Here is a 13,733-nt window from a genome sequence, read left to right on the forward strand (position 1 = left end):
GTTTTGTTTAGCTTTACTAAAAAGAGCAGCCCTAGAAAAGAGTTAGAGGATGAGAAAGTAGAAAAGAAGCAAACAGAGATGTTGTTAAAAGTGCTAAGAATACCTAGTAGACCGTGTGAGATTCTTATCAAATTTTTTTCTGTCAGGCAAGAGGGTTCTGAACTGAGTCCTTCCAGGAGCAGATACCGGCTTTTTTTTTTTTTTAAGTTGTAGTTGGACACAATATCTTTACTTTATTTATTTATTTTTATGTGGTGCTAAGCATTGAACCCAGATCATCACAAGTACTAGGCAAGTGCTCTACCTCTGAGCCACAACCCCAGCTCCAGATATTGGCATATTAATTGGTATATTTGTAACCCAGGGAACAAAGAAGCATTAAAAAAAGGATCCTTATAGTGGATCTTATTTATCTTTTCACACAATTAAATCAATGAAATCTCATCTTCAAAATTTTGTAAAATAATTTGCCAGATCAAAAAGTACTAGGCAAATAGACTTCTGCTAAATATAATTTAGCAGAAATTAAATTTAATTTAAATTAAATTTAAATTCCCCAAGTAACAGGATACTTATTTTATTTTATTTTTTAGTTGTAGATAGACACAATATCTTTATTTTATTTATTTATTTTTATGTGGTGCTGAGGGTCGAACCCAATGCCTCATGCGTGTGAGGCAAGCGCTCTACCACTGAGCTATAACCCCAGCCCCGTAACAGGGTATTTTAATATATAAAACAGAGATGTTTTCTATCTAAAAAACCCATAGCATTTCTAGCTATTTAAGGAATATCACTTTTAAGTGACAATAGTTCCAATGAATATATAAAACACAAACGTAAAATGGATCCCCTATAAAATCTATGTTTAACTCTTGATTTTTCAGCTGTTTGTCTCTACATCATTACCTCTTTTCTGAAAAACTTCACAGAGCTATAAGAAGGCAATGTTGTATTTACAATTATACATAATAGGATTAGGAAGAATTTCTATTCAGGAAGTAGGTTTCTGGGAAAAGAAAATACTCACTAGAATTTCAAGATAGTCTACTAGGGCTGAGGTATTTCTCGGTGATAGAGCACTTGCCTAACATACATTAAAGCTCTGGGTTTAATCCCCATGACCCACACACAAAAAAAGATAGTCTAGTAAATGGAAATATTCCTGCTTAATAGTGTCTTTTTTTTCTTGGCTGTTATTACTAAAAATGTGTGAGGTAAATGGTTTTTTTTGTTTTTTGTTTTTTAAAGGACTTGAAAGTGATAAATAGTATCTTTGTTTCTAGACCAAAAAGATTTGTATATATATTGTCACTTTCTAGGGAATGAAAAAAATAATCTTCAACAATAATGTCAATAATTTAGCTTCTGAATCTAAAGATGTTGCTGTTGATATACATATTATTTCTATTGACATGTGCCAAACCCATTTATAACACCTGCCTATTTAAAAACTTAGCAACAAAAAGAAGATAAAGCTAAACTTACAGATTATATACTGTTTTTTTTTCTTTTCATTTTTAATGTTAAAAGCAGAATGGGGGGGCTGGGGATATGGCTCAGGCAGTAGCGCGCTCGCCTGGCATGCGTGCAGCCCGGGTTCGATCCTCAGCACCACATACCAACAAAGATGTTGTGTCCGCCGAGAACTAAAAAATAAAATATTAAAAATTCTCTCTCTCTCTCTCTCTCTCTCTCTCTCCTCTCTCACTCTCTCTTAAAAAAAAAAAAAAAAAAAAGCAGAATGGGGGCCAGAGGTATAGCTCAACAGTACAGTGCTTGCCTAGTGTGCCTAAGCCCTAGGTTCAATTCCCAGCATAAAAAAGAGGGGGGGGGGAGGCTAATCTTAAGGGATAATATGACATTAATAAACATTAGAGAAAAAAAATATGACTGACTTGAAAAGTTTTTTTTTTTTTTTTTTTTTTTGTGTGTGAATATGTATAAGTTGGGTTTTATAAAACACAAAACTCTCTGATTCTTCCCACATAATTGACAACCATCATTTATTGTTACTGGCTGTTTTTCTTTTCCTCTTAAAATAACTTAGGGATGAAATGAATATTTTCTAATTTAGGAAATGACAACTATTCTAATCACTGCTTTAATACCAGGCTTATAATATAAAAGTTATACCTTTAAACTATAAAATAAAACATAAAATGAGAGTCTACAAAAATCCAAAAGAACTCAAAGTTATATCAAATGGTCATAATTTTCTCTTTCTAAAACACTGCCAAATGAACTCTGTAGAATATGTACTCTTCACAGTTCAAATGTAACACCTTATCACACACTGACTCTATCACATACTGTAGGTAAAGTTTAGGTGCCAAAAATGTAAGTCCTATCTCATGTCAAAAAGATGTTTTAAAGATATCTAGGTTCACTAATTACAGGGTTAGAAAAACTACTCAGGTTTGGCCACTTCACAAGTCACTAAATAACCTTTCAGTTTTCATTAAATAACAAATGCAAAGTGGGGTCTCCTGAAGAGACCCTACAAAGAGGTTATTCAAATGACAGAAGAGACCCAAAACAGAAGCATAAAAGGACAAGGTTATCTGATGAAGCACCAACTGTCAGAGGGAATGCTCAGTAACATAGGAATGAGACACATTTGGGGAACCTATCAACACAGAAACTTAGGAGCCTGAACTCCACTTTTTATTCACTCATTTATTTACTTTTTTCAGTGCTGGAGATTGAACCCAGGGCCTTACACATGCTAAACGAATGCTCTACCACTGAGCTACATCTCCAGCCCCCTAAATTCGATTTTTTAATGTTGTCATTAGGCAAAAAAAAAAAAAAAAAAAAAAAAAATTACATAATAAACATTAGATAAAGATTTATTGAATAATAATTTCTTTTTTGTCCTTTCAATCTACTCACAGGGCATATTATAACTATTATCATTTGGTTGACTGATAAACAGTCATAAAAATACATTTCCATACAATAATGTTATTGGTATTATGATATTCTTCAGGCTAAAGTGTTAAGAATCAGTTCCTCTTGAGATCAAGAAACTGAAGTAGAAGCTGGGCATGGTGGTGTACTCAGGAGGCTAAGGTAGGGATGATCTCAAGTGGTTCAAGGACAGCCTTGCAACTTAGTGAGATCCTGTCTCAAATAAAATAAAATAAAAAGGTCTGGGGATGCAGCTCAGTGGAAGAGTACCCATGAGTTCAATCTCTAGTATCTCAAAGAAGAAAAGAAGAAACAAGTAGAATAGACAGCTGGATTTTTGGAGAGGAAAGCACATTCCATGGCAAAAAGCTGCTCCGGAAATACCAGCTTACTTTCAGACACACAGAGCAAATAATAACCAAAACTGGTTTTCTGCGGACTATATACATCCCTTAGAAGCTAAATATGACTTAGAGACATTTGCTTTCTTTTTATTTAATGGTCAGTGTCTTTATTTTGTGGCACAGAATGATTACTAACTCTGGGTTATAGAGAGCACCAGGCATCATTATTCTTTTTGTGCCTAGTTACCCAAAGTAGAGTCCCAAACCAATAGAATTGGCATCACCCAGGAATTAGTTAGAAGTACAGAATCACAAATCCTACCCCAGACCTACTCAACAAGCAGCTATAATTTAACAAGATTCCCAGGAGGTTGAGAAGCACTGCTCTAATGGACAGAACATTTGAGCAAATCACAAGACCCAAGGTTCAAGCCTCAGATCCATGATTTAGCAGGGTTCAAAAATGGACAAGGGCAAGAAAGTAGTTTGGGTTTTGGGGGCAGTTTTTAAATTTTTTTTAACTGAATTTCCTCAACTATAAACTAGGATTTTATTTATATACACATGTACCAAACAGGGTGGTTTCAAGGATCAAATAAAATGATGGATGTTCTTTGTAAATTATCAAGCACTATAAAATCACAAAACCCTATTGCTAATTACAAATACAGCTTAATTACACCTGTCCTCATTTGATCTCTCATAAACCATCAGAGACATGTAATTAAATTATACTACATCATTATGATAAAAGGCTTTCTTCATGTGACACAAACCTTTCAAGCCCTAACCATAACGTAGCTAAATCTCTGTTTTTGTCGAAGCTAATTTCAAGTGGGCCTCCTAGAGGAAGACTCTTATATGTTAACACTGATATTATCTTGCCCTAAACATCTGATTTGCCCTTTGGGGGCTTTCCTATAATTTCCAAGACAACAAATGAACTAGTTTAAGCCACTACCAAGCCTGAAAACTGAATTCCTTGAAAAGGCTGCCTTTTGCTAGAGTCCTTGGCTTTTTTGCCCCATTAAACAATAGTCCCATTTTCTTCAAAGCACAGAACATGGCTACATAAGGGTGTTAAGCGAAGAAGCCAATGCTCCAGCTTTCTCCCTAATGCTCCTTATATAAGGAAAGACCCGTGAATCTTAAAAAATGAGAATTTCCTAATCTGCATCCACAGGTTAGTTAACACTTTTTTCTTGCACATCAAATGAATGTCAAGGAGCTTCTTATAACCAGAGCTTTGTTATTCAAACTTGGTTGCCTTTAAAAATGAAAATCTACTAACAGATCAATTTATTCATGAGTTAGTTACTATCAAACCTTGGAAATCAATTTGCATAATAAAATGCTAAAGCCATTAGCATTAGAGCTGGTACCTTCAACTGGCTTTCCAGCTGTGCACCCAAATCCTTTCCAAAGACGGCAACTTCCCTCTCCTGTCTGAGGTGGGTCTGCAGCCCCTGTTCCCACTGTTATCACTCATGCCACTGAGAATCTTATTAAGAATTCAGACTCCATGCAGGGGAACAGAAAAGGATTAACACATGCAACTGTGCAGCATCACTTTTAGACACAGTTTAACTTACAAAGAAAAAAAAAAAAAAGATCTGCCCAGCACAAGAACAATCCCCAAGTCAGCCCAAGAGCAGAGAATTAGTACTATCAGGTGATCAGAAACAAAACCAAGGCAAACTCCCACCAAATTCAATATTCAGAGTAATTATTAAAAGGATCACTATTGATTCAAAAATCACTACCCAAAAGGCAAAGGTACCAGAAAAATTCTCACTATTTGAGACTGTGATAGAAAAAGCCCCTGATTGTGACAGAAGTAAAGATTTGACTTTAAGACATAAAAGGCACAAAATAGTACCTCTATGAACAGTTGTTCAGGCTAAAGTTGCCAGGAGATTTAAGTTAGTCCTCCATTAAGAAAATGAAAGAAGAGTGTGTGACACAATGAGAGCCACAAAAGCTCCTCAGTGGGCACAGGGAAGGTATGGAGCAGCTACCCTTTCCTAATGCTAGCAGATTCAGGACAGATTCCTACCAGTCTTTGCTGCTCCAAGAGAAGATCTGCTTCTTCTTTTTCCTTTTTGTACAGGATCTCCATCTCTTGTAACCTAAAAGGAAAAAATAAAAGTATATAACAAGAAAGAATAAATTATGAAGTCACTGAGTGGCTTCACAAATATATTATTGTTGAAGAGAAAGTCATGTGGGCCATATATTTGTGGGTTACCTTTTCTCCATCTCCTGTTTCATATCAATTCCTTGTTTCTCCAGAAGCTCTCTCTGGGCAAAAGTCCAGTCCACAGGCTCAGACGGGGTCTCAGCTGAGGGAGTCTTCTCCCGCTCAGCCCGTGCTTGTTCCGGATGATTAAAACGAAAAACGTGGTTTTTACCCATGATGATGCGGTTTCCTAGCACAAAACAGAAATAGGGTTAAGAAATCATTTTTAAATTTTTTAAAATTTTACTTTCATTTTTTAAAGAAATAATTTTTAAAATGTGTAGTTTCTAGTTTAATAACCCCACTCCCTTAAAGCTTCTGACATTTTACAAGAACATAATTCTAGTGCCAACAATAATAGAGTCAAAAGTGAGAGTAGCAGGCTGGGGATGTGGCTCAATAGTGGAGAGCTTGCCTAGCACGCATGAGGCTCTCTGGGTTCAATCCTCAACACCACAAAAAATAAAAATTACAAAGAAAAAGAAAAATCTGAGAGTTGCTCACACAAGCCATCTGCATACTGCTGAAGACTTCAAACCTCTCCCAGTCTCACCTGAGCGCAACTGAACAGGCTGGGTCACCCTTTTGCCATTCACATAGGTTTCTGAGCGCTCACAGGGCTCCAGGGTTACAATAACTAGGAGGAACACAAACTGATGTTATCACCACAAACCAATGTAATTACTAATGGAAAACAATTGATCATCAGGACTTATGGTAATTAGAATAGACTCCTACAACCAATCAAGTGGCTAAAGCATCTATAAGGTACTTCTTTTTGGGTATAATTAGTTGTAACACTAGAAGTTGTCTGGAGCTAAGAGAGAAGTATTAAACTAAATTTTATATACCTCTGAAGAAGATAGGAAATATTAGTTTCAATAATATTCTGACAGTTCAGTCAATAAAACAAAAAACCATTAGAAATGTTAAGTTTGAGGGCTGGGGATGTGGCTCAAGCGGTAGCGCGCTCGCCTGGCGTGCGTGCGGCCCGGGTTCGATTCTCAGCACCACATACCAACAAAGATGTTGTGTCCGCCGAGAACTAAAAAATAAATATTAAAAATTCTCTCTCTCTCTCTCTCTAGTCTCTCACTCTCTCTTTAAAAAAAAAAAAAGAAAAGAAAAAGAAATGTTAAGTTTGAGATGTAGGTAATAACCAGAAACTCAAGATTAAAAGCTAATATTTCAGTTAAGGGAAGAAGCCAGAATACCAACACAAAAATACCATTAGATTATTGCTGTTTTGTTAATAGCCCAGGCAAAAATCAGATCAACTTTTTCTCCCCTATGGATGGATGGATGAAAGAAAGACAGAGAGAGAAAGAAAAAAGAAAAGAAAATCTACTCAGCTATGACTTGAAGTTCTTCAAATCTCCTATTATCCTGGATATTTACTCTTCTCTTACTTTTCTATTAAATAATTAACATTCAAGACCAAGCCTAACTGCTTATGTCCTGCTCAGTTCTTGGCAGTAACCAAAGGGCTCCTTTTGTCCATGCTATTTTCATGTAAAGTAGCTATGTCCTTTCCCGAATTTATAAGCATCCCAGCTTCCTCCATATTTCAGAATAAGATTATATAACAAGTACCACTAACAGAGACAGGGAATACCAAGTCTTAAGGACTTCTCATACTATAGAATAAAAAATTACAAAAGAAACTCAAACCAGGAACTCTCACCTTCACCACTGTTGTTTCTCTCACTCCGGAAGATACAATGCTCCTCTTTAATGTGGGCCCCACTCAGTACTATGTCCTGGCGCCGCTCAGCATCTGCTTGGCCAACCCTGAACACAAGAGAAAGTGTTTCCCAGGGAAATTCAGACACAAAAAGCACTTAGAAACAATGAACCTCTTTCTCCCAAAGAATATGCTTTGGAATGTACAAGAAAACCTATCGCTTTTTTTCTTTCCAAAGCTTTCAATTGCAAATTCTATTCTCCTGTATAATGAACCTCCCTACATGAGAATAAGAAACCAGGGAGAACCATACACCAATATAACTTGTACAGCACAATAAATATATGAGCGAACTAAACTCCCGAATGAATTCATACAAGGTGTTAAAAGGAAAAGTTTCATTTAGGGTCTTCTAGAGAAAAACTGTTAGCTGTTTCCACTTGCATACATCATTTTGAAAGAGTAAAGTTCATAATGGTTTCAGATACGATAAACAGCAAATCATTTTGAAAATTGTTTTTCAAAGAACAATCACCTAGGGAAAAAAGAAAACATTGACCAAAATCAGACACCAATATACCTTGTAATTCCATCTTTGATGTAATAAAGCAGGCATTCGGACATTAGTGGGTCTTCATTAAGATTAACAAGATGTGGGGTCTGAAAAAAGATTACAGATTATCAGTTTGGAGAAAGGCACCATAAGAAGGGATACAGTAACAACAGGAGCCCACAGGAGGCCAGGCTTCTCAGATTTCCCCACATAGTCTGAAGAAGATCTTTCATTACTAGTTCTAAAGCTATAATAAAGAGAAAACACTCTCTTCAGGCCTCCCTATACCACACCCATGCATTCTATTACATGAGTTCTGGGATAAAGAACAAGACCCAGTTCTTAGGGTCAAAGCATAGTGAACACAAAGAAAAAAAATCAAAACAGAATGATTCTCTGGGTCAGTTAATTATAATCTTTGTAACTGCATGGGCAAAAATTGCAAAAGATTTAATTTTTCATTTACTTTTATTCAAATTTACCCCATCCCTTGCCACCTCTTATAATTAACATCAGTTCTTCCATGGTCCCAGTTATTGTCTTTACTTTATTTCTCTTTACCTTAAAAAAACATGTAAAAACTGAAATTTCTAAAATTCAATAATAACACCTTCTAAAAATTCTTTTCAACTAACTCTAATGTTTCTAAAATGTTTTAAAAACCAACCTTCTTTGGTGAAAAGACCCCACTGGAATCCAAAAATATGTCACATGGCCTCGGGGTCAAAATCTACTCAAGAGTATGCCAGCAAATGTGGAAAAACGAAAAAAGAGTCAGATGACAAGGTAAAGAAAAGGACTGCCAAAGATGGTTAAAAGGAAACTGGAAAACCTCTCTCCATCTCCACTACCATCCACCTCTGTGCTTAAGAACCCGGCTTGTTTGAGAGAGTCTAAGCCCTCTGTGGGTAGCATTCTTTAAGTCTCCTCTTTGGACTAAGAAAAAGAGATTATCAGAAACAGGTTTTAAAATTATGTTTGGAGGGGCTGGGGTTGTGGCTCAGTGGTAGAACAATTAATTGCCTAGCATATGTGAGGCACTGGGTTCGATTCTCAACACTGCATATAAATAAATGAATAAAATAAAGGTCCATCAACATCTAAAAATTTATTTTTAAAAAAAACTAAATTTGGAGGTGGTCAATGGTCTCTCCCTCCCTTTCCTGAGGAAACGAAGAAAGTTAAAGCAAGGTGGGCAAGAAAATGCTTTGGAAGTAGAGATGTCTTTGGAATCTTTTATTGTTTATATCACAATATTTGTTCAAGTTATTGATGATTCACATTAAATATCATAAGTTTTATAAGTTGTTACAAAAAATTTCCCCACAATTTTTTTGGTGATACTGGGAATGAAATCCCCAGCCGTGCACATACTAGGCAAGTGCCCTACCACCAAGCTACAGCCTAGTCCCTCCCCTCAGTTTTTTTTTAAGTTTTATTTATTTATTTGTATTTATTTATTTGTTTGTTTGTTTTTATGTGGTGTGGAGGATCGAACCCAGTGCCTCAGGCATGCTAGGCAAGCGCTTTACCAATGAGCCACAGCCCCATCCCATATTTTATTTATTTTTATGTGGTGCTGAGAAACAAATCCAGTGCCTCACACATGCTGAGCCACAACCCCAGCCCCTCTCCCCTCAGTTTTTAACACTACAAGATATTATTAAATACCTTTAGATATATACACAATCTAAATGCTATCAAAACTGTAACTGCTAAAATATCTACCATTATAGGTAATATATCTGAATAAATACATGTGTTACTGAAGGGAAAAGTAATAAAAACACTGATATTTAAACATACAAAATACTTATTGCTCTAGTTTTATAATATGTGTGTGTATATATATATTTTTTTCCAGTTGTTCATGAACCTTTATTTATTTATATGTGGTACTGAGAATCAAACCCAGTGCGTCACACATGCTAGGCAAGTACTCTAGCACTGAGCCACAACCCCAACCCCTCTAAATTTCTTTATTTTTTTAAATACTTTTTTAGTTGTTGACAGACCTTTATTTTTATTTTATTTATATGTGGTGCTGAGAATTGAACCCAGTGCGTCACGCATGCTAGGCAAGCCCGCTACCACTGAGCTACAAACTCAGCCCTCTAAATTATCTTTAAATCAATCGTATTTTAATTTTTTAATTGTCAATGGACATTTATTTTATTTATTTATATACAGTGCTGAGAATCAAACACAGGGCCTCACACATGTTGAGCAAGCACTCTACCACTGAGCCACAACCCCTGTCCTAATTCAATCTTTTTTGTTGAAAAATGACACATTGGAATTTGTAAAAATGTTATTTATGTGACCATGATAAAAAAACCTAACCAGAAGAATTCTCACAAAAATCACAATAATGTCTCCAACTGTGAGACAGAAAAGTACCAATTCAAAATTCCCTCCTTCTTCTACTCTAACCTAAAGAGATCTCTGTTCCAAAACTATGTGTAAAGATGTCTTAATTGGCTAGTTTGAGGTCATTTGAAATGAAGGGCCATTCTTTTTGTATATATATTTAGTTGTACATTGACACAATATCTTTATTTTTATTTATTTATTTTTATGTGGTGCTAAGGATCGAACCCAGTGTCTCATGTGTCGGGCAAGTGCTCTACCACTGACCTACAACCCCAGCACTGAATGGCCATTCTTTAGTGGTATGAAATATATGCTTTGTACATCAATGTAGATGTTCCATCATTGTCACATAAACAAGTACATAAAAGAATCTTATAGTATTGGTTTTCCAGTATTGAACAGTAACTAAGTAGCAACTAATATGAAAAAACAACAAAAAAAAGACAACTTACAAATCTAATTAGTTAAAGGTATCAAACTACTCTACTACTATGATTATGGAGTTAGGAAAGTAACTACTGAAATCTTAAGAAAATTGAAGGGGAAAAAGAAAGAAAACAAAGAAGGGAGAAAAGAAGTCTCAAAGGATAAGGGCTGGAACTGCTTTACTCAGTATAATGGCTATAAATAATATAAATCACTGGAGCAGTATTTTTCTACACAAACCTGAACAGTTGAAATTGGTTCCAAAAAATTATAGAGCAGAGTTGATGACTTCTGTGGGGGAAACGTACATAGAAAGAGTAGCCAAACTGAAGCACAGTGTGCTAGATTACATTGGAAATTTAAAAGAAAGCAACAATGAAGACAACCAAAAGGTACAGATTTGTGGCCTCTGAGTGTTTTTTTGTTTGTTTGTTTGTTTTTGTTTTTTTTGTAACCAGGATAGGTATTTTGGAAACAGGGTGCCCTTGTCTTTTAATACCATACTATGAAATGAAATCAGAAATTTCTGAAATTATTCCAAATAACAAGATAAAAAAGAGGAGGAGTAAAGATCAGCATTGAAAGACAAAGTAACCACTTACCAATTCAGTGTTTTTCTCTCTCTTTTGGGTACTGGGGTTGGAACCCAGGGGTGCCTTACCACTGAGCCACACCCCCAACCCTGTTTATTTTTTATTTTGAGACAGGGTCTCACTAAATTGCCTAGGGCTTCACTTAGTTGCCAAGGATGGCTTTGAACTTGTGATCCTCTTGCCTCAGCCTTCCAAGCCACTGGGATTATAGGCATACATCACCATTTCTGGCCCTTTCTCTCTCTCTCTCTCTTTTTTTTTTTTTTTTTTTTGGCAGAGTGAGGTACTGAATCCAGGGCTTTGAGCATCCTAGGCAAGTACTCTCCCACTAAGCTATAATTCCTAACCCCCAAGCAGAATTTATACATTGTTTCCTACCTTTTTAGGTGAGAAAACCCCTAGAGTTCCTCCATCTTCTCGAATGGCAACTCCCATCTCAGCCAACAAGGCCTCTCTGGAAAAAACAAGTTCAAGTAAATTAAATACTTATACCAAAATGTCAATTAAATCAGTCAGATAAAAACTGAAAAATAAAGTTTGATAAAGTATATAAAGCAAAAAACAATTAGTCAAATCTAGAGTTGGTAATGCAAATATGGAATTATGTGCTTATCTCATCAATAATGAAAAATTATTTTTAAGACAAACAGCCCAAAGTAAATACTCCAGTATAAAAGTTCTAGTCACCCAGATAACTGTCAGCCTGTAGCTCAAGGATGGAATGCTTGCCAAGCATGCACAAGGCCCTGGGTTCAACCTCCAGTATCACAAAAAAATAAAAAACAAAAACAAAAAAATCCTTTGCCTCATCTGATTTTGGAGACAGACAGAAATTCATAAACTCAAAGAAACACCCAGAATCTAAGGAAATGACTTGGATATATGGAATATGGTCTATAAATATGATTTTCTCAAATGTTATTTATATACCCATGCCCACCATTCATTTTGATTCAGTAATTCTAGCTTAAAATCTCTAAAACAAATAAGAAAATTTTTTGTTACATTTACTATATCAGTACATTAGAACTTGATCCCACCTCATCTTCTTGTGAAGGGGGAAGAAAGAAACTTGATATTTTTTAAGTATATATTTATTCCAATAGCGAAAGTACCATTTTGGCTTATGCTCATCACTTTACAGTAGAAAAGGGATATAGTGAAAGACAGTGGTCAGAATAGCTCTTTGGATTTGGGCCTTTGTCAAAGGTAGTCTACTCTCTGCGAAGAAATACTCTTCCTCAATTTGTTCCATTTTTATGCCACAGCAACAGGTAGTATGGTAACTATTATGCACATGATTCCACTGAAAACCTTTAAATATATGGACTTCTCTTGAAAGTGTATATCCGACTGGCTGCAAGTCCCAGCCCGATTGATAATTTGTCTTGTGTTTTAGGAGGGGAAGTTCTTCGCTGAACTTTTTTCCCCTCCTAGTATTAAGGATTATTCTAGGGGCGCTCTACAACTGAGATACATCCCCAGCTCTTTTTATATTTTTTATTTTGAAACAGGGTCTAAGTTGCCCAGGCTGGTCTGGAACTTGCAATCCTCCTGTCTCAGCCTCCTTTCAGGTGTGCACCACCATACTAGGCTGTTTTTAACTTCCATTTCATCTTTTTTTTACAATAAAAGAAACCCAAATGCCCCAAAAAACTTAGAAACATTCCCAGATTTTAATCTCCTGACCTCTCCATTCTGATGGCCTCTGTTTTACGAAGCTTCTCCTCCCAGGTTTCATTCAACTCAGCAATGATCTTCTCTGATTCCTAAGAAAGGAAGTACATAGTTAAAGTGGCAGTCTTTCAATTTAATGTACCATGTTCAAGAAGGAAAGCAAAAAAAAGATTGTGCCCTTTGAGGATATGGAGCTGAATGTAAAGTGATGAGGCTTTTTTCTTTTTTAACATGTAAGGTAAGAATGCTAAAGATTAGGCTAAAGATTATATGTCAGCCTCAAACATATAAATTCTCTAAGTTTTAATTAAAATACCTGTCTCCAAGTGTGGGCCTACATACAGAAAGGTAATGCTAACATCCCAAAATACTTTTTCTGACAACCACCTCTACAAAAGAATAAAGTCTCCAAAGGTATTAATTGCTTTTGACTCACAATAATTTCATTGTAACATAATACCCTTCCCTAAAAGGAAGGATTTCTAATAATCAATATAAAAAGGCATTTTATTAAATCTCCTATAGCCACTGAAGTGTCAATCACTTGCCAAGTACTCGTTACATCTTACAAATGTAAGAACTAAAATGTGTTTTCTGCTTTCTAACTATATCCTAAGGAGAGAGAGAAGTAATTGATAACTTACTTGATAATAATGTATAACCCTACTATATGCTAAGCCCTGTTCTAGGTAACTAGAGAATGTCAGGAACAAAATGCCTGCCTTCTTGAGACTTATATTCTAGTAAAGACACCAAGATAATTTTGATCAATAAGTACACAGGGGGCTGGGGTTGTGACTCAGCAGTAGAGTGCTCGTCTAGCATGTGCGAGGCCCTGGGTTCAATCCTCTGCACCACATAAAAAAAACAAAATAAATGTATTGTACAAATTTAAAAAAAAAAAGTACACAGTATATCAAACCATAGTGTT

The 13,733-nt window shown here is 35.8% G+C and overlaps 1 protein-coding gene across 9 annotated transcripts in view; it reads right to left on the reverse strand.

Moving 5' to 3' along the window:
* Positions 1–13,733, reverse strand: part of KIF1B (kinesin family member 1B) — a 150,091-nt gene that overhangs the window by 64,564 nt on the left and 71,794 nt on the right. For all 9 annotated transcript variants that reach the window (XM_081305730.1, XM_081305728.1, XM_081305729.1 and 6 more), the window contains 7 exons: positions 12,815–12,894; positions 11,504–11,579; positions 7,761–7,840; positions 7,181–7,287; positions 6,050–6,133; positions 5,506–5,686; positions 5,314–5,386 (listed from right to left, as the gene is read on the reverse strand). In XM_081305730.1, coding sequence (XP_081161856.1) covers positions 5,314–5,386; positions 5,506–5,686; positions 6,050–6,133; positions 7,181–7,287; positions 7,761–7,840; positions 11,504–11,579; positions 12,815–12,894 — 681 coding nt within the window. The remainder of the gene's footprint in view (positions 1–5,313; positions 5,387–5,505; positions 5,687–6,049; positions 6,134–7,180; positions 7,288–7,760; positions 7,841–11,503; positions 11,580–12,814; positions 12,895–13,733) is intronic.

This window comes from Spermophilus citellus (assembly GCF_964194105.1).
Source record: "Spermophilus citellus genome assembly, chromosome: 9".
Classification (NCBI taxonomy): domain Eukaryota; kingdom Metazoa; phylum Chordata; class Mammalia; order Rodentia; family Sciuridae; genus Spermophilus; species Spermophilus citellus.